This window comes from Aptenodytes forsteri, unplaced genomic scaffold, assembly GCF_000699145.1.
Source record: "Aptenodytes forsteri isolate BGI_AS27 unplaced genomic scaffold, ASM69914v1 Scaffold118, whole genome shotgun sequence".
Classification (NCBI taxonomy): Eukaryota; Metazoa; Chordata; class Aves; order Sphenisciformes; family Spheniscidae; genus Aptenodytes; species Aptenodytes forsteri.
In genome coordinates, this window is record NW_008795859.1 from 1,961,043 (window position 1) to 1,981,694 (window position 20,652).

Below are 20,652 nucleotides of genomic sequence, written 5' to 3' on the forward strand. Positions count from 1 at the left end.
GGGGCGGCAGACGGGCCGGGCGGGCTGGCTGGCCGGCTCCGTGTCTCCCGGGTGACAATGGTTTCTTTTGTCTTGCGGCGGAATTTGTGGCTTTCGGTTACAGGGCCCCAGTGTGGGAGTGTTGCTCAGTGCGGGTCAGGCCGTTAGCGTGAGGAGTCGCCCGAAGGTAGCTATTGTTTCCTGCTCTCTCTCCTCCAGCTCCCGCTTCCAGATGCTGTGAGGCGAGGCCTGGGAGAAGGGGACCCCGGGGTGCCGGGATGCAGCCAGGGACCGCCGCAGCCTCCCTCGTCCGACGCCTGGGAGCACCTCTCCGGCCTGGGGGAGAGGGGAGAGCGAGCGAGCGAACGCACAGAGCAGGGCCTGCTCCTTTTCCCTGGTTTGGCACTTGCAGTTGGCTCATGGGTTTGTGGTATTCGGTTTCAGGCTTAGGGATTTCAACCAGCCGGCGCTGCTCCTGGGAGGAAGGAAGAGTGAGCTATACTTTTCTCATTGGCCCGAACAAAAAACAGAAGCCTCTGCTGGGGTTTGGGAGTGGTTTATGGGCTGAGCTCAGTGGCAGGGGAGCCCTTGCAATGCCAGAGGGAATAGAGCTGAATGGTGCGCTGTATCTATTGCGAGAGAAAAGGAGCTAAGCTCAGGGTAATGCTGCCTCTGCGTGTGCTCGCGCGTCTCCCCCGAGTTCATGTGCATGTACGTTGCGCCTCTGCGTTCCCCTGCCTGTGTGTGTGTGCCTGCGCGTGTGTGCATTCGCATCCCGGCGTGTCTGTCGCTGTCTTTGTTTCTCTGTTTGCTTGCGGGTTTGTAGCTATGCGTGGCGAGTGCATTGTGGGTTTGCCTGGGAGTGTGGTATCTGCACTGGCTTATGGAGCGGCGTCTCTGTGTTGTTTCTGTGTTCCCAGTGCTCTGTGTTTGCTTAGTGGTTCAGCTTCATTTGTATCATCTCCCTCTCTTTTTTTGGGGATCTCTGTGTTTGTTCTTCCCTGTGAGTTTGCAGGTTACTCCATATTTCTTCGCATCATTTCTCTTAACAAATTTCCCCAGATTTTTTTGGGGAAATTTCCCCTTTCCCCCACACCACAAATCCTTCCTCCAAAATAACAATACATTAACTTGAACTTCCCTTCCTTGTGGGGAAGGGAAGCTCCCCCACAACAGATTACAAGCAGCTGCATGTTTTAAAACCCTAACTGAGGCTGTGCAAGGAGATAAAGTGGAGTATGCAGGGATTGGATGTGGTAGCAGTTGTGAAAAAAATTAAAGTTGGGGCATCTTCTGCATCGCCTGTTTTTTCAGGGTGTAACTGGTCAGATTGTCTCCCCGTGCCCTACTTGGGATTGTGTTCCTGTAACCCGTGTTACCTGCTCTGGCCCAGAGCGCTGAAGGCAGAGAGCTGTGACCAGAGCACACAGTGGGATGTAGTTTCTAGATTTCTTTCAACATGGATGCTGTGCTATGGTGCTTTTTTCCCTCCTTTTTTTTTTTTTTTTTTTCTGTTGTTGTTACGGAAAAACCTGAAAAGTTGAATCGTCCCCCAGATTAGCAGCTGTTAGTGATGAGAAGCCGCTTGCTGAGGTTGGAGCCGAGCCGTGTATAAGATTAGCTGTGGCATGGAGCTGTGCTGGGACCATGTGACTGCGGTGTACATTGGAAGAGGAAGCTGTAGAGGTCAATGCAAAGGCGTTGTGCCAGACTGGCAACAAGGGAGATTGCTATATGGCGGAAGATCGCTTTTTCAGGCTTCTGAGCCTTTCGGTAGCTCTTCGGGCTGGACAAAAGCAGCCCTGTAAGATTAACAGCAGAAATTAAATATGGAATGGTTCATTTGTGGATGGAAAGAAAAACTAGGTTTTTTTCCAAATGCTTTGTAGGTTTTTTTTAGTCACCATATGTGGCTCTTTCACTAAAACCACCTTTATTGGAATGGAAATTGTTGTGTTTAGAGGAGTTTCAAGAAAATGGGGAAAAACAAGGAAAAAAAAAGAGTTGTGTGTTCACAGTTATATCTGCCTTGGTGTTTTTTCACAAAACTAAATTTTAAGCACTTCGATTTGACACAGAATTCAATCCTGTTATTTCCTCTCTGAATACAAAGAGTTCGACAGCTTCAAGTTTAGATTATCGACTACTGAGGAACAAATGAAACTGGCTAATGCTTAGGCCATTTACACTCTTTCAGAATATCTTAGTATGAACGGGTAATTGTTGGTAGGTAGCACTGTCTTAGAAAATTTTTGTTAGTGTGATGTGTTTTACATCTGACCTTTTGGAAACTGGAAATAATTGATTCCATAAGGATTTGAATTTTTTACTTTAAAACAACATGAACCTCTAATACTCAACACTGCCCAGAAACTGAGAATTTCCATGTCGTTTTTTTGTTTTATGAGCAATTATTCAATCTGTGACTTTTTGCAGTTTGGCTGGAAGAAAAGCAACTTCCTTTCTGGGCTTGTTTTATTGTTTTTAAATTCTATCTGACTTGTAATCAACAACATCTTGGTAGAGAAAACATAAAAGGAGAAATTAAAAAAAAAAATTATTTGGGAGAGAAGGACTCATATTTTGAAATGGAGCATATTGAGAGTCTAGACAGCTTCTTGGCTAGCTGTGATTTTTGAAGCATCTGAAATACCCCAGGGGCAGAAAAAGCTCTCCTCCTGCTTCTGAAGGATAAAATAAAAATAATTCCAGAGTGGGCAAGAGTAGATACGTGTAATTGCACAAGGAGAGGTTTTAATTGTGAGATGAAGGCGCAGGACCTTTTTTGAAGCCCACAAATTGACTGTCTTCATGACAGCATTGCGTATCATTCTGTCAACTCCAGCTCGGGATGTGGTTGCTAGGCAGCGGGCTCTTATGTACCTATAGTCTCTCTGATTTGCCAGCCTTCTGCAGACACATGGTAAGGTCCTTTCCAGCCTATCATCTAGAGGGACTTTTGCACGCCGTCTGCATACTGCTGAGATTCTCTCTACCTGAATGTGATGAGAAAAAGACACAGTTAAATGAAACCTTTTTTCTTTTTTTTTACAAATCCCGTACTGGTACTGTTTCCATAACCCCCCTCAAAAAAAAAAAAAAAAAAAAAAAAAAAAAAGCCATGAAACGGGGACCGGAACAAGGAAAAGAGGTTAGTGGGTTAAGTGGTGTGTGTTTCCTGCGTTTGCAAAGGTGCCTATAGTGAGAAGGGCGGCTGTAATTCGGCCATTAGTTACAGATGGTGGCTGGAGGCTTGAGATTCATGCAGCGAGATGAGAGCTCTTGTATCTCTTTCCAGTGATGTTGACTTTAAACTGCTTTGAAAACCTGAATCAAGACGGCATTAAAAAATAGTGGATTTGATACTTAGCGATGCTGCCAGCTGGTTCCTTTATGTATTTTGATGCAGAAATGCCTAGAAATGTGAACAAAAAGGAGTTAATTTGCCAAATGAGGTTTCTGTCCCCCAAGCCTTGCAAAAATGGCATTAGTGGCAAGTAGGTAAAGAACGTTCAGGAGGATTTATAAGGAAATTAGATTTTTAAAAACTTTGCTCTTTGAAGCAATTTGTGTACAACTTTTGGAGAAGGTTATGTCTCTCAAGCGGTGAAGGGAAAGCATTAAACAGATCACCCCGGGGATTGGCAATGGCATAAGAAATATTTCTGAACAGCATAACTTTTAATGCTTTTCCATTCCTTAACTCTGAAAGCTTTCATTCCAGTTGAACGAATAGCAAACTCAACCTTGGAGATACACATTTTTCAGCAGAAACCTAGTTATAGTTACTTCATGAGACAACCCCCAGTACTATAAATGCAGAAGCTTAATTGGTGGAAACAGTATCGTACATGCAGTTAACCTCTGCAAATTAAGATGTGAAAAATACTGTTTCACACTGATTCATTTTTGTCCTTCACTCTGCTTACAGGTACTGTTTGATGAGTGTGAAAGGATGCTTCACTGATTTTCATATTGATTTTGGTGGCACTTCAGTGTGGTATCACGTTTTCCGTGGGGGGAAGGTAGGTGAACCTTGTTGTTTGATGCTTGTTTTTACTTCTCTGTGCCTCTTATGGAGGGGAGGGGTTGCTTTCCTTTATTTTTCTTTTTTTTCCTCTTTTTTGGGGGGGAGGGGGGAAGCTAGTCAGTGATCAGTCTATTTCAGCTAGCTTTGTTGATGTACACAGAGTTTGCTGAACTAGAAGGACACCATTCACCTTTATGAAACAATTGAGTGATTTATTTGAAATACCAAATGTTTTGTTTGTTGGTGGTAGTGCTTTTAGGCTTGTTATTGCTGCATGGTTTGGAAGTGTCGTGCAGTGAGTACGTGGCTGTGTGTACCCTTGTTGGGTCAGAGTGCCCTCACAGGTCTCCTTCTGTAGCTAGAGCTTCTGTTTCCTTTTAGAGATTCCATGTTCCTTTAGTATGCACATGCACACTATGCCTCAACTGAAATATTACAGGATACAGAAGCGTTAAAATATACAGCATGTATGGCTACATTCACATCTTTACTGTTTTAGGTTGCTTTTCCCAATTCTAGTATAGACAGCATATGGTGGGAACTGAAATAAACACAGCAGATTGAACATCTCTGTGGTACAGATACTGTTCATCTATATAGTCCAATGAAGTTGTACTATACCAACGCATTGTTTTGAACTGAAAGTAAACTGTGCAGGCATCTTCTGAGTAAGATGTTTCATGGGAGAGAGATGACAACTGACAGTTATCTTGCCACTTCTAGCACATGGACTAATTGCTGCTGCTGTCTGCTGTGTGCCTCTGTGTACAGCACCTAGAAAACGTGTTTTATGCAGAAAGCAGGCTTGGTGTTATGTGTTCGTTTGTCTAACACACGATAACCTTGTTGGAATTTCTCAGCTATTTATTTTTGTTGACTGTTGGTAATAGTTAAATCTTTGTTTTATTTTTAGATCTTCTGGCTGATTCCGCCTACTCTGCAGAATCTAGAACTTTATGAAGAATGGGTTCTTTCAGGAAAGCAAAGTGATATCTTTCTGGGAGACAGGGTGGAACGATGCCAAAGAATTGAGCTGAAACAAGGCTATACGTTCTTCATTCCTTCAGGTATCACTTGTTAACTAACTGTTTTTGGAATCACTGGAATTGTTTTTGACTAACAGTTCTCTGTAAAACGCTCCTTCATATCTAAACCCAGTATTGGCCTCTTATTTGCTGTGGCAAAATAAAGGCTAGGGACTGAATGCACTTAATTTTCCAGAAGCTGTCCCATCCAGACTGATGAAAAATGTACTGTGAGGAAGTGTGTGCAGTGATCACTTGTGCTGTACTGGGGAAAAGGAGAGAGGACTTAAGTCTCGGGGGCTGTTAGTCCACCACTTCTCGTCAGAGTCATACTGACTTTTGCTATTGTTAGCTTTCTCGGAAAAATACTTTCCTGTTTTTGTGATCTTTTCTGGCAGGTTTCACCTGCAGTTCAGTAACCTACTTCTTTGCCTTTGTCTGTAGTCGATTCCCTGATGGAGCTCAGTGGAGATTCCGGTTTATGGAAGAGCAGGCACTGTGCTCCCTCAGGGCTGCTTCTTGGGGAAACAACTTTATTTTATTGTCATAACTCTTCAGAACTTCTGCTGATGGAGATTGTGCTCAATCTGGACATCTTCCAGTAGCCCAGCTGTACTTAATTTTTACGCTACTGCCCACCTCAGTAGCTGCGTTGCATGATTCAGGCTCTTCTTGCAAAGCAACCAAATAGTTGCTGCTTTGAAGGCTGGTGCCTTCAGCCCTTTCTGCTCCTGCCTAAATTGGATTAAGGATCATGCAATCTGTAACACTTCTCATTTAAGATGATACCAGGCTTTGCTGTCTTTGACTATTATGGGATCGTAAGTTTGTTTATAATGATGTAACACATCGCCTCTGTCTAGTGGATCTGAGCAGGGAAATAAATATAGGTAGCCTTTCTACATGACAGAAAGACAGGTTGGTAGTTCTTCAGCTCTAGAATTACTCTGTGGAGGTAGGATTATTATTTTTTAATCCTGGAGATAGAGAGAATGCAGGTCATGCGAAGACAGCGAGAATGTTCTTGCCAGCTAGGGAGCGTTGTCAGTATTGGTTGAAGGCTACAAATTTGCACATTTGTAAGTATTTGGTAAGAATCAGCCTGGGAGGTGACAGGCAAAATGACTTTGAGGGTGGAGGAGTTAATCCATTAAAGAAATTAGGTCTTCCCTTGAAACAGGTCAGAATGTGCTGTTACTGTTTGAACTGGGTGTTTGAGTGTGCCTGTGCTGTTTGCTTAGATCCTGTTACTGCATCTTCGTATTTATCTTCATTCCCCTGTGAACAGCCTCCTACGAATAAGACTTTTTCTGTATGTTAGTTTAGTCATGCTCAGCAGTTGGAATACAGCAAGTTGTGGGAGCTTGTACAGGACACAACTGTAACATGGTGGCTGAAGTGAAGTGATTTCAAATGTGTTTTTTGACTGTAGTTTCTGTTTTCTTAGGAAAGCCCAAAGTACAGAAATACCAATACCTCAGAGATTTTAGGCTCCATGCCATACTTGAAAGGCATGCATGACTAATTTCTCTGTAAGCACTTCATGGATTCAAGGGGTTTTGCTCTGCTGTATTTTGTTTGGAAAACTTATTTGCAAATCTCTTATTTATGTGAAAGGGTGTTATTTCTATGTTTGTTTTAAGAGTACGGAAATGCCTAATTAAAGGCTGTTCCAGGTCAGCGAATTGAGCATAGCTGTGTAAAACAGGTCAATTCCTATGACCTCTTTGCTCTGGTTTGTGTGAGTATCACACTGGTTAATGTTTGAATGTGTTTTGTATGTACTTTATAAGTGTTCATAGTGTTCAAGTTCTGATAACGGGTGCCTGTAAAACCAGCGTGTCCCATACTTTCAGTTGAGCCTGATAAACTCTTGACCAGCCTCAACTCATCCACGAGGAAAATACCTTGTAATTACAGGCCTGGTCACAGAAGGCATAGAGTGATATAGCTAGTGCTCAGCTGGACTGTGAATGGAGAACATCTCAGCAAAGGACATTTTCCATAAAATATCCTGTTCTGCTCCTGTTTTCAAGTCATTTTTGAGGGTGGTCCTAGGAATGCTATTATACCATAGCAGTGTAAGGATGAAGTAGGTAGAGAAGACTGTAAAAAAGACATACGAGGAAGTGAGATCATAGGCTTGTGGGAGATGGAAGTTTTCTCTGAGAATCTAGGATCAGCAGTAGAGCCAGTAAATCCCTGAAACTACAAACCACTTGGACAAGCATGGGAATTATTCTTACAGAAGGCATAATTATAGTGCTCCCCAGGGCCTCAGGATATTTTCCTCTCCATCACTGCCATCATCCTTTCAGGATTAAGTTTAAACCAGTTAATTTCTACCTGTGCTTCTAACCCTGCAAAGCACTGAGAGGCGCAATCACAGCTGTGGTATCAAGGAGAAATTGAGCGAAGTATTGTCAGCATAGTGAGTCATTATAGGCCAAGGTGCATCTTGCAGCATTTTAGGAGTCTCTCCTAGGTATGGAGTGGGGAGAAGTAAGCTGGGATTCTGAGGGATACTGTGTCTGGGGCCTTGCACAGGAGGCAAGCTGTACTCCTGATGGCCCCATAGGACTTCTCCAAACAAGCGATGCACCGTTACAAGTTCTCACCTCCTACTTTACCAGTTCCCACTGATGAGTCAAGGATGATCAACTCTGGTAAAGTTTGCGGTGAAGTGATAAAATCAACTAGGAACCTGGCCTTTTCCTTTAATATAATTGTCTAAACTGTCAGCATAATTGTTGATTGAGAAATATACCACATTGTGCCATGCTGAGGTTTATGGCCAGATGTAGATTCAAGATGTTAAAACAGCTGAAGGTTCAAGAAGGGAGGAAGCTATAGTCACTATCAGTGTCAGCAAATGATTATTTTTTTTCTGTAGAAATCTGACTGTTGTTTTCCCAGGGTGGGAGAGAACTTGGCCTTATGCAGGAAGACATTAGTAAAGAATGCTACGGCCCTAGGGTGTTTGCACTGTGTATGTTACCATGAGCAATGTTTAATCTTTCATATGGTTAAGTGTTCAACACAGATGAAATTTGGTCAAGGTAACACATCATACTCTGGTATAGTGGACAGTGGATGCTGCGTATCTGACCCACCTGCCAAATAGAAGGGAAATTCTTTATAGAGTGTGCTTCTCTTTTCAGGTATAAACTATGATGATCTGGAAGAGGAAAAGCATAATCTCAGTGCTCAGTTATTGTCTCTGTAGGGGAACAACAAAATTCTATCAGTCATAATCAAATCTAGAGCTTGTCCAGTATTACTTGTGCTGTAGCTTTCTTCTGTACCATGTGTGTGTCCAGTGATGGCTTGCAGGAAGGATGTGTGAAGTGTTTGGAGTCCATTGTGGTGGTGTTATGGAGAAATAGTTCAGATATCTCTCATCACTGTGCTAGGGACACGCAGAACCAGTGTTTGGGCAGCATCCCTCAGATTTCTACAGCTCAGGATTACTGTAGGCACATGTTTCTGGCTTGTATGCAGCCGCTTGTTCTTCTATTATGTCCTGATTGCTCCCCTACAGTCTGTTTGAAATACTGCTCACTAAGTTAATGCCAATGTCTTACCCAGTTTTTTAGTATCTTTAGTGCTTCTCCTTTTACTTTAAATATTTTTCTCCTTTTATGTCACTGCATAACTTCACTGGAACCTTTCCTCTCTCCTTCTCTTGCCCTTCGCCTGCCACTCCAGTCTTTATGCTCTGTAAACCATCTTTTACTTCTATCCTTGCACTTGTTTTTTCAAGTGGCACATTATGCAGTGAATTCCCTTCCGTCTCGATTCTCTGAACACCATGTTAGTTTCTCTTGTGTACTCCTAAATGTCACTGTTGTTACCAAAACCCAAGCTCAAAACTAAGCATACACAAAATGAAAAATTCATCCTTTTTCAATACACTTGCTCCTTTGAGTCTTTTAGTCTTGCTGATATGTCATTTTGATTGTAAGTGATGGAGCTCCGACATGGATATTGTCCTTCTCCTCCTTCCCTGCTGTCCTCTGCAAACAAGATCTTGCAGTAGTTTGAAATATGTTAAGCTTGTTTGCTTTTTTCCTCAATTTCCTGACAGACCTCTCTTTCAAAAAAAGGACCTTTTTCTTTTGTGCGTGTGTATATATGCTTGGTGTAGACACCTGCACTTGAAATTCAAGAGAGTTTGCACATGCAAAATTGGGACATACAAAAGTAGGCCAACTAGTAGTCTCTTGTGGAAAATTTGTCTTGCAGTATTTGTCTCTGTTGTTAATATTGTGAAGTAAGAGTATAATCATTATGTGTCTTGAAAAGGTGAACTCGAGCCAGTTCTGGATTGTTACTGATAATGTAGTCTGCCAGAACATGCATAAACTTGGATTTTCTTCTCTTTTTGTGAAGACCAGTTTCGCTGACCTCCAAGGAAGTTGCCACCCATACTGTGGATACAACTTGATTCCAAGATTTGCAGTGTGATTGGTCTAAGAAAGTTTGCAAACATATTGGTTTTGGTTCCTTTGGGAGGAGATGGCTAATACTACCAAGGGTTACTCTAATCATCCTCTGTTTCTTACAGTCTTTTTCTGAGCCTCTGCTGGTGGTCAGAGGCAGTAGACACATGAGCAGGTATGCTTTTGGGGTTGACTCTGCATGGGTGTTCTTACTGTAGGCTTTCCAAATATGTAACTTTAAAGTGAGTACATTGAAGAGATGGCATGTTGTGATGTGTGTGAACTGGTAGTTTAGAGATCTATGTTTGTGGGGGAGCACAAATCCTCAAGTAGCTGGGCCATTTTGGGTGACTTTTGTCTAGTCTTTAAATCTGACAGTAATGGTCCCAGTAATAGACCACTACATAGTCCATAAAATAATGGTCCAAGAAGTCACTGTGCATTTTTTATTTCTGCAAATTGAGTAATGGACTGCTATTAGATACTGTAGAAGACTTTTGCAGTGCTGATTTATTAGACGTTCCTATGATCAAAATCCAGACAGGGTAACTTACTGTCAACTGGACATGGTGTTCCTTTCTGGTTCCTCTTCAGACTTCTCACTAGTGTTGCTGCATGCTATTTTATAACAGTTGTGTTTCACCTCGGAGTTGGCAGTGTTCCACTGAGGAGTAAGCTGTTTGTTTTACTTTATTTTTCTTATGTTCTTTATAATGCACTTTGGGGCCTTTGACATGGAAACATGCTATTATAATCTCTCTTAATTTCTTGAGAGCTGAAGCATGAGCCACAATCTAACAAAATATTGTTGTTGGTCTGTGGTGATTATTATGGTAACGTGATAGTGCTCCAAAGTTCTTGTTTCCAGTCAAATGCAGAAATAATGACTTCTCAGATGAATGTTTTTGGGAAGGAAAGTGGACGGAAAGGAATGTTCTGTGCTAGACTCTAGGCAGCTATTTGCAAGGATTCGAAGTGCTTCAAATACTGTATCAGTGGTTATCAGTAGGATTCTACCTATTATGAGTGTGCAGTCTTAGGTCACCTCTGCTATGCCAGTCAGTATTTGATGAATTATTATGTAATAGGGCCAGAAAGTAGCATATAGTCTTTATATCAAGGAGAATGACAGGCTATTAAAAGATGACTGGTAAATTTTTTGCAGGGAGTTGTGCTAGGGCTGCATAGCTGCCTGGCTATTTTTGGTTGCTGTTAGCTTTTCCCATTTTTGGGAGCTTCCACTGACATTAATGGAAGCTCCATGCCTGGAACCTCTACGGACCAAGCAATGAAGATCAGCGGAGAGGATCAGAGAGGAGAGGTGTTTTGCCTTGAATATGCTTTCAGATAGAAAGTGACAGCATAATGCTGGATTTTTATCATAGAATGGCTTGGGTTGGAAGCGACCTTAAAGATGATCTAGTTCCACCCCCCCTGCCATGGGCAGGGACGCCTTCCACTAGGCCAGGTTGCTCAAAGCCCCATCCAACCTGGCCTTGAATACTTCCAGGGATGGGGCATCCGCAACTTCTCCGGCCAACTTGTTCCAGTGCCTCACCACCCTCATAGTGAAGAATTTCTTCCTTATACCTAGTCTCAATCTCCCCTCTTTCAGTTTAAAGCCATTACCCCTTGCCCTATCACTACATGCCCTTGTAAAAAGTCCCTCTCCAGCCTTTTTGTAGTTCCCCTTCAGGTACTGGAAGGCTGCTGTAAGGTCTCCCCAGAGCCTTCTCTTCTCCAGGCTGAACAACCCCAACTCTCTTAGCCTGTCTTCATAGGAGAGGTGCTCCAGCCCTCTAATCATCTTTGTGGTCCTCCTCTGGACTCACTCCAACAGGTCCATGTCCTTCTTATGTTGGATGCCCCGGAGCTGGACACAGGACTCCAGGTGGGGTCTCACAAGAGCAGAGTAGAGGGGCAGAATCACCTCCCTCGACCTGCTTGTCACGCTTCTTTTGATGCAGCCCAGGATACAGTTGGCTTTCTGGGCTGCAAGCGCACATTGCCGGGTCATGTTGAGCTTCTCATCAACCAACACCCCCAAGTCCTTCTCCTCAGGGCTGCTCTCAATCCATTCTCTGCCCAGCCTGTATTTGTGCTTGGGATTGCCCCGACCCATGTGCAGGACACTGCACTTTGTTGAACTTTGTGAGGTTTGCACGGGCCCACCTCTCAAGTCTGTCAAGGTCCCTCTGGATGGCATCCCTTCCCTGCAGCGTGTCGGCTGCATCACACAGCTTGGCGTCGTCGGGAAACTTTCTGAGAGTGCACTTTATCGGCGACAGGGACAGTGGGATTAAGATGTTAAACAGTGCCGGTCTCAATACCGACCCCTGAGGAACGCCACTCATCACTGGTCTCTACTTGGACGTTGAGCCATTGGCTGCAACTCTTTGAGTGTCACCATCCAGCCAATTCCTTATCCACTGGGTGGTCCATCCCTCAAATCCATGTCTCTCCAATTTAGAGACAAGGATGTCATGCGGGACAGTATCAAATGCTTTGCATAAGTTCAGGTGGATGACATCAGTTGTTCTTCCCTTATCCAGCAATGCTGTAATCCCGTCGTAGAAGGCCACCAAATTTGTCAGCCATGATTTGCCCTCAGTGAAGCCATAATGGCTGTCACCAGTCACCTCCTTATTTTCCATGTGTCTTAGCATAGTTTCCAGGAGGATCTGCTCCATGATCTTGCTGGGCACAGAGGTGAGACTGACTGGCCTGTAGTTCCCTGGGTCTTCCTTTTTTCCCTTTTGGGGGTTATGTTTCCCCTTTTTCCAGTCAGTGGGACTGTTCTATCAGTGGGATAGTTCTGTTCCTCTGCAGTGCTCTAATTCTTATCAATGATGTAAAATTGAGAGTTGCTGTATTACTTGTACTACTGGGGCAAAATTAGTAATTTTTTTACTTTTAAAATGTAAAGATGATCTTTCCTTGATATATTTGGTTGTGGGCACTATTATGACGCAATTATTCTTCTTCTAAGTTGAGAGAAATAATATTTCATTTGCTGGCAGTGTCTGCTCTAAGGTTATCTCTTTAGTCACTTTTTATTTTTGAGACATAGGTTATTTCATCTTTTCCACCCAAGTTGCTGTAGAATTGCAGGAAAATATGTATGCCTTCTATATCACAAAGCAAAATATCTGTTCAGTTACTAATGGAAACAGATGCACCATGGTTTTGGCTTGGAGCTTGTAGTCTGTTTGCCCTGTAGCTTTATAAGTTAATATTCTTTTTTATTGTTCTCAGATGAATGATTGCATCCTTGAAGGTACAGTAGGAATTTGCAGGCCCCTGAAATCTTCTAACAAGTTTGCAATGTTTTATAATACTTATTATCTTTTGAATTTTATAAAATGAGATTGTATCTTCCTTTTAACTGTTCAGAAAAGCTTTTGTTACTGTTAATTTTACCTTCTTGACTTACTAGAGATGATAACATCGAAATATTCAAGTGTATCTTAGGAGTGGTGGAATAATTCATAACTGTAAATCAGATGAGTATTTCTGAGCCTCCTGATTAGAATTCCTGCTCAATGTTGGCTTGGCTTCATAAACTAGGATTGTTTTGGGAAGGAAGAAATACTCATTAATCACCAAGAACTGCAATAAAAAAGATCAACTTCAGAAAAACCATAAGTGGACAGTCTTCTTGAGGTCTGAAATGAGGGTTGTGAACAGTGCCTATGCAGTGTCTGTACTCCCAAAGTTGTCTATCCCTGTTTAGCTGAGCTCGTCGCTGGCATGTGGTCTGAAGTACTCTGCTCACAGGGCAGGACCGTGCAGTGGCCGTGCAGGAGCTGCTCTGCCGCACTGAGAGCGTGCTCCAGCCACAAGCTGTCGGACCAGCCTGCGAAGGAAGGACAGGCTGGTTCCATGTTCACTCAGCCATTACCACTATCAACACAGGCTGGTTTGAAACTGGTCACCCACGAGGAAGAGTTTTCTAATTCATGGCTAATCCTTGAAACCACACAGTATATGTCTTTCTCTCATCTGTTGGGTTTAATTGTAGCCTTAGATAATGTTTAGCAGGTGCTTTTGTTTGTGTCTTTCAGCCAAAAATGAACAATATCTTATTCCACTGACTTGACTTTCTCAGTCCTTAATCCATTTGTTCTGATATGACTCCAGTGCTTTTTTTAGCATTAAGGATAAAATTAAATTTGTGGCATTTTTTTCTGTGTTGCTTTCCTTTTTTTTTTTTTTTTGAGAATATTACAGTTTTTGAGAGTATTACCAAGGGGAGAGATGTTACCTCTTGTCTTGCACTAACCCATGAAACGTATAGGGTTGTGCAGTAGTACCAGGGTTTATGTAAACGGTAGAGAGCAGTCACTGAGGAGAGAATTGATGGCACGCACTTCAGAGGTGTCTGTGTTGGAGGTTGTGTGGCAAGTTTTTTCTGTGAGAGCTTAAAGATGCAGACATACATGAGCAGACATGACGGGCTGTCCAGCATAGAGTGACGTGATCATACATGTCAACAGACCTGTCAGTTCATCCGGTGAAAAGTAGTGGCGTAGCTGAAGGTGAGACAGGCGGGATGTATTGGTGTGGGTGATATTAAAGCAATCCCCTTGGCTGTCCTCTTTGTCTTACGCATACATGCAGCTTGTGCCTATTCTGGAGGTCTGTCTTCCTCTTTAAAAACCTTTGTAATTGGGAAGCTTAGAAGATGGGTGTTCTTGTTTGCAAATGGTCACAATGAACATTTATCCTCAGTTTATTTCTGAGTCGTGCTTGTATCTAAGCTGTGGGAATGAATTGAATGTGCCATCCATGCTTGTCTGTTCTCAGAGCTCATTTCCACAATATATTACCCTCATGGAATCTCTGTTTCTTCCTACTTTTCTGGTGCTGGCCTCTTCAGTTTTTCTCCATACACAGCCTTGTTAATATTAGAACAGGAGATTTTTTTTTTTCCTTTGTAACATCCGTGCCAATCTTCCTGTGGTTTTCTACCTTGTCAATTCTCCATCTTTTTTGTCTAATCTTGCCCATAGTGTCCTACGTCCCTGGAATACGCCTCTTGGTGCTTGTGTCTCTGCAGTTTTAATATTGCACGTACATTCCTCAGGCAAGTTGAAACTATTTTGGGATGCAGTGTGACTGAAAAAAGCTCTACAGCTGAGTGGCCAAAATCTATCTTACGAGCAGGTGACTCCTCTGACAGGGCTGCACCCTGTAGCTGGCAGAGGGGCTGTGGGCTGGATCCTGCATGTGGGAGCACATGAACTGCTGGAGATCTGGGGATTCCCTGGGACTTAGCTGTGTGCCTAGCTCAACACTGTTCAACAGTGAAGGGATGGTACCCATGAGCATCATCTTTATCCATCTCTGAGCTATGCCTGGAAATCATCCTGCATCCTGCTTTGGCTAGGGGTGGGAACTTTACTTCCAAGGACTTTACAGGTAATGACTTTCTGTTTGTTGCTTGGTCTCTGGTTTATTTTTATTTTCCCAATCCTGATGGATTTTAGTGCTTCGTTATTACAGGATTTTGTTGTTGAGAACGGTGTCATAAAAAGCAGTATTTTCAGTGTTGTTATTAGAAATATGTGCATCTTGTTATTAGAAATATGCACACTTGAAGGACCTAGTGTTTAGTTAGCTCAGAAGTTAGGAGTTGAAGGTACTCATTGTAAGATGAGTTTAGACCTGGCTTATAAATGTAAGTAGGGAATTAAATACATTATCCGCAGAACCAGAGGTTGTCTCAGATACTTTATGGAAGACTTTCAGTTTGCACCTCTACCAGCTCTTCAACAATACAGGATTGAAAATATATTCATGTTTGTTAATCTTTCTGTTGAGGGTTTGTCATGTCTGGGACACCATTTGTTGGAGCATTGGCTCAAGCTGGTGATAGATCTTTTCACGTTTCTCCCAAAAATATTGAGACTGCTACTGAGGAAGTCTAGCAGTTATTAACACAAAGACTCTTGGCATCTAGTGGGGGCAGAGTCGAGAGGTCAGGGAAGGTGTGATGAGACTGAAACCCAAAGAGCAAGAAACGATGAAACCAACTGCACTCCAGTGTGAAATTTTCACTGAGGAAATAAAATTTGTAGGAGGAGGCTACTGTGTGGTTGTAGTAAAAGCATACACTTGAACAACTGCATTGATGGGATTTCATTTTATTCCTTATAAAATGAAGGATATCTCCTTTCTACTTTTCCTATAGGACTAGAAAGCCAGGTTTTAGCTCAGTTATTCCTTTTACTTAAGTTGTAAATATTTGATAACAAATTGTATTTAGAATGATGTTGATCATTCCATTAAAATAATCTGTTGCATCTGCCAGTTCCAGTATGTTTATACATTGACTGATCTGTGCTGAGAGAACTGCAGTGGGAAGTAGTGATGAGGACTCTTCAGTGTTCTGCTGATAATTGGCTGTTTCTGACCTGTCTCCTGCCACCACTCAGTTGTGTGGCCATGGACAAGTCATTTAACTTTTTTGAGCTTCAGATTGTTCATTTCTAAAACTGACAATTAAGCTGAATTGTCATGCAAATTGACTCTGTGTTTCAGCACCTATCCAATAAGCTGGCTTTGGGGACACAGCAACAGATTTGCTTCAGCACATGGTTTCCATTCTTTCCCCCAACCACATAAATCTTTGGTTACCTAATGGAAGCAGTAGCCCAACTTCCTTGACTCTGGGTCTTTTTTCCTTCCCAAAGACTAGGATCAGGAAGATCATTTATTTTTCCAGTAGTTTGCTCTTAGTACAGACCAATGTATTTCATGTGAGGTGGTAAACTACTTCAACGGTGAAGAGTTTTCATAGTGTTGATGTATGTAGTTGCCATACTACCCTTACATGGAAAAAAAATTCCTCTCTAGTTGGTTGTTCTTGATTTGGAAGTAATAAACAGACTGGATCATTGTGAGCGACTCTGTAACTGAAATTATACTAACTGGAGCAGGAAAGATGCAGTAATACAGAGAGCTATGAGCCACCTGCTTTTTTATACGCGTCACATCTATCATGTGGAATCAGACCTGTAAATTGACTGAGCACTGAAACAGGTTGCCCAGAGGGGTTGTAGAGTCTCCATCCTAGGAGATACTGAAAAGCCATCTGGACATAGTTCTGGGCAGCTGGCTCTAGGCAGCCCTGCTCGAGCAGGGGAGTTGGACCTCCAGAGGTACCTTCCGTGAACCAACCATTCAGTGTTTCTGAATTTCAGAAAAATGTATCCGAGTGATGGGCTTGTGTTTCCAGGGAGAAAATTCTAGTGTTTTTTTCTTCTCCTAGTGCTCATTTCTTCTCCTTCCTCTCTTCTACCAATATGCCCTTAAATGAAAGCCCCACATCTGCCATCTGCTGTGGCTCAAGGACTTCTCAGATAAAGCTTTGCAGGCCTTTACAGTCTAAAGATTGTTGTGGAGGAGAGCTTTTGTGGCTACTAGCTGGAGAACCTGTTAGGCTGAATGGCATTTTCCTGCTCCCTCACTGATCTTGAAGTGAAGGAAAGCTGCCACAGCTTTAACAGAAAGTACTGCGCAGTTAGGAAAAAATTGACTGCCCCCTCTGTTGCTTTGCTGTCTGCTGGTTTATAAATTGTAATGCTTTTCATTAAAAAGAAGAAAAAAAAAAAAAAGCGTCAGGTCTCTGTGGGTCCCAGATCGTTAGCAGGATCAATTCCTTTTTCACTGAAGAGATCAGAGGCTACAGTCTTGCATAGCCAGTCCTTCAGCTACTGACGTACCAAGCAAACAATGCAGAAGCAGAAGAGCTGGTATGTGGCTGCCTGAATTGCTATGCCTGGATTTTTGTCGTGATAGAAAATTCTTCACCCTCTTTGGAGCCTGTGAAATGAATTCAGTCCCTTGCAGGATTGGGTCAGAAAAGTCTCATCAGCTCCAGTACTAGAAATGTTAAATCCCTTAACTTGGGGCTTGCAGTGAAAAAGATTTTTCGTTTGCTTCAGGAAGTTGATAATAGGATATGAAACTTTCACCTCTGAAGGAGGGCTGGTAATAATTTGAAATTGTTGACATCTGAAGATGTATGCTTTGGTGCTGGTGTGGAAGAAGTTTGATGTGACTCAGTCCAGTTCCACAGCCCTAGCCCACCACCACTGCTAACATGATTCGCAACCCTACTGGAGGTGCCAGTAGATACATCTCAGAGCCAAGTGTATTGAACAGACTGAATTTACTTCTTAGTCATGGATGTGGTTGAGTCACAAGCTTGCGTGTTCTCAGTAAACACTGTAACTGTTCTGTGAATAAATAGAAGAACCCAATTTACAGAGGGTTGTAAGACTGTACATCATAAGATGCCGTTCTTCTGCTATGACTAATCTTAAAGTGTGGCTACAAGCATACCATTTAACCTTTCGCTGCTTTAACCTCTCATCCCCTGCAGAATGGGGTTCATGGGGGTTGTTAAAATTTGATTGCAAATTGCTCTGTAATACTACATAGCATGAGGCATTCTCAGTTCTTTGCTTTTCCTCTCTAGGGTGGATACACGCGGTTTATACTCCAGTAGATTCTCTGGTGTTCGGTGGAAATATCCTGCATAGCTTTAATGTTCCCATGCAGCTTCGCATCTATGAAATTGAGGACAGAACAAGGGTAAGGATACTTGATTCTTTTTTAACTGAACAGTTCTTTGTGACTATGATCTGTCATAGTCTCTCTCTCATATTTCCTTCTGACAAACAAGAACTGACGGGATCTCCGTGTCAAGAGTCGTTGAAACAAGAGGTAAATGTGAAGTAATGAGACTTTCAAATGTTGGCTATTTTTAGTGGGATTTACTCATCTGTTTTTTCCCTACTTCCCACAGACATGTCCCTTCTGTGTCTTTTGTCTGCCTGTTAAACTTTCATAAACACCTTCCCTTTTGCACAAAAACATACTGCGCTTTACAGACCTTTGTACCAGTACTTCTGGTAACCCCCTGCTTATCATCTCTCTGTGCACACCTGGAATGGATACCCGAGCCTGGAGAACTAATGGGACTAGGATGGTTCTACTGTCCACAGCTGAATTGACAAAGCTGCACAGAAGTTGCGTATGAAATGAAGTCTTCTATACTTTGCAGTATTTTCTTCTACAATGACTTGATACTATGCAAGAATGTCTTAGAACACAGAGAGTCTGGGTGGGACATGAATCTGAACATTGTGATGTTCATCTGCCTGTAGCATCTACCTGATGGAAAGAGTATTACGTCTTGGAGGAGGTTACTGTGCGGCCTCTTTGTTGGGAGTGAAAATTTTATCCTAAATTAATAAATGGAACACCTAGTCGTCATACACTTTGCAGTTTCATAAAGTAGCAGAATCTGAAGGAAGTGCCACTGTTTTAGTAGGCTATTAAATAAGCTATGCAAGGCAACCGTAGCATTCTGATGCAAAAATGGACCAGTGGTATGCGCAAATTCAGATGGGGACTTTTTGTGGCTGACTTTTGGAGGCATTGCGTTGAGACAGTGCTGGTAAACCACTGGCACAGGTGCCAGCTGTGGTGTTAATGGAGACTTGGGCTGGCAAAATGGCAGGAAATTGCAATTCTTCTTAATTATTAAAAAGTCTTAAAATGGTACATCTTGGACATCAGTACAGTTCACTGTTGTTCACCTCTACAAGAGGGCACAATTCTGGCTCCAAGTGGGCTTTTACCCCAAATCACTCTTTGCAGTGAAAGTGCATAGGCCTGAAGCAAATACTTACTGTTTTGAAATGTATCTTTGACTCAGCGAGAGGAAGGGTGTCCTCCCCCCAGTGCCTCTCTGCCAGTGCTGTGTTAGGAAGGGACTGCTCTGTTCCTTTGCAGGAGGTGCAGGGCCTGGTAATCTTCACATTGCAAGACAGTGGTGGGAGCAGTTGGTTTCCTGGAGTGATTTTAATGAAGAGAAGGAATATTAAGCAGAAAAATGAATTCTTAGTGGAAGAGAGATGAAGACAAAAGCTGAAATTCAGAGGAATTAGAACAGAGGGAATGTAGCAGAGAGCAGAAGTGGAGGTAGAGAACCAGAGTGGAGTTCAGCCTGGCTTTGAATAGGTGTCCCAAGGCAAGAATGTCAAGTGTCTTAAGAAAGAGTAAAGGGACTTGGACAGGAAAAAGTTATGATGGCAGAAGCAGGAAGGGGCTTACTGTGGCTAGACAGAGGTGCTAGGCACAGGAAGGTTTTCAGAGTGATTGTAAATAAGAACTAGCAATATATGCTGGATATATGTGCTGCAGGTGCTCAAGGGGAGGGTGTGTTGTTGCTAGGAAGGATGCTGGCACAGGTAATTTCCATGGAGAATGGAGAAGTGAGGACCGGGGGGCAGGATCGATGCCAGAAACAAGTTATTTCCATTGATGTCTATGGGGAAGATGGGAAGGAAACACTCTTTTTTCATGGAGTAGTAGAAGAGCTGACATTTTGTTCCTACAGGACTTGAGCAAACCAAGATCACACACCTTGTGTTGTAACTGCTCAGTAGTGCTTCATGTCAGGTCCTTCTCCTTGGGAAGCTGGGTGCAGCTTTGATCTCCTAAGCTTTTCTACCAGGAGGCAGATTTCCCCATAATAGTCAAGTATTTTGGTAACTTTTAGGAACTTACCATCCAGTTACACTGAAATGCCTTTGAAAAGCCACTAGCACCTTGATCCTATGGGAAGATTCTGCGAGTGGGGTATCTGCCTCTTTGAAAATGTCCTGTCAGTTTTTTGGAAAGGGATACTGCAACATTTGGAAGTCCCAAATCAGACCTTTATTCTTGTCAGTTTTGGTTTAGATTTTCTTAGAAGTCTGTGTAGTTCTTTATCATTTTCCCTCCAAAAATACTTAAGTGCTTTAAAAAAGACTAATGAAAGCCAACAGCCCAGAATTTCCACGACTTCATAGAAACAATTTCGGCGCTTGTATGTTGCTGTGTGCTAGCAATGTGTTATGCACAACCTGTACCTGTCTTCACAAACTTGTGCTTGTAGGCAGCTGTAAATAACAAAGCTGTGTGAACAGTCGAAGAATAGCAAGAATTTCTTGACAGAAGTAAAATGTAAGCCGTGCAACTAAAGCATACAGAAGTTTGATAAAAGGCAGGAAAATCAATACTGTTATTTAGAAATAATAACACCCCACACCCTCCCCAAACCTAAAAATATCACGCAGGAATCTTGAAGGGGTAAATGTTTTCAAAAATAGGATTCTAG

General features: G+C 42.6%; 1 protein-coding gene across 1 annotated transcript in view; it reads left to right on the forward strand.

The window, feature by feature from the left end:
• Positions 1–20,652, forward strand: part of KDM2B (lysine demethylase 2B) — a 125,056-nt gene that overhangs the window by 42,215 nt on the left and 62,189 nt on the right. Inside the window, exons 8-10 of the mRNA XM_019473272.1 lie at positions 3,911–4,004; positions 4,923–5,076; positions 17,962–18,077. Of these exons, the coding sequence (XP_019328817.1) occupies positions 3,911–4,004; positions 4,923–5,076; positions 17,962–18,077 (364 nt within the window). The remainder of the gene's footprint in view (positions 1–3,910; positions 4,005–4,922; positions 5,077–17,961; positions 18,078–20,652) is intronic.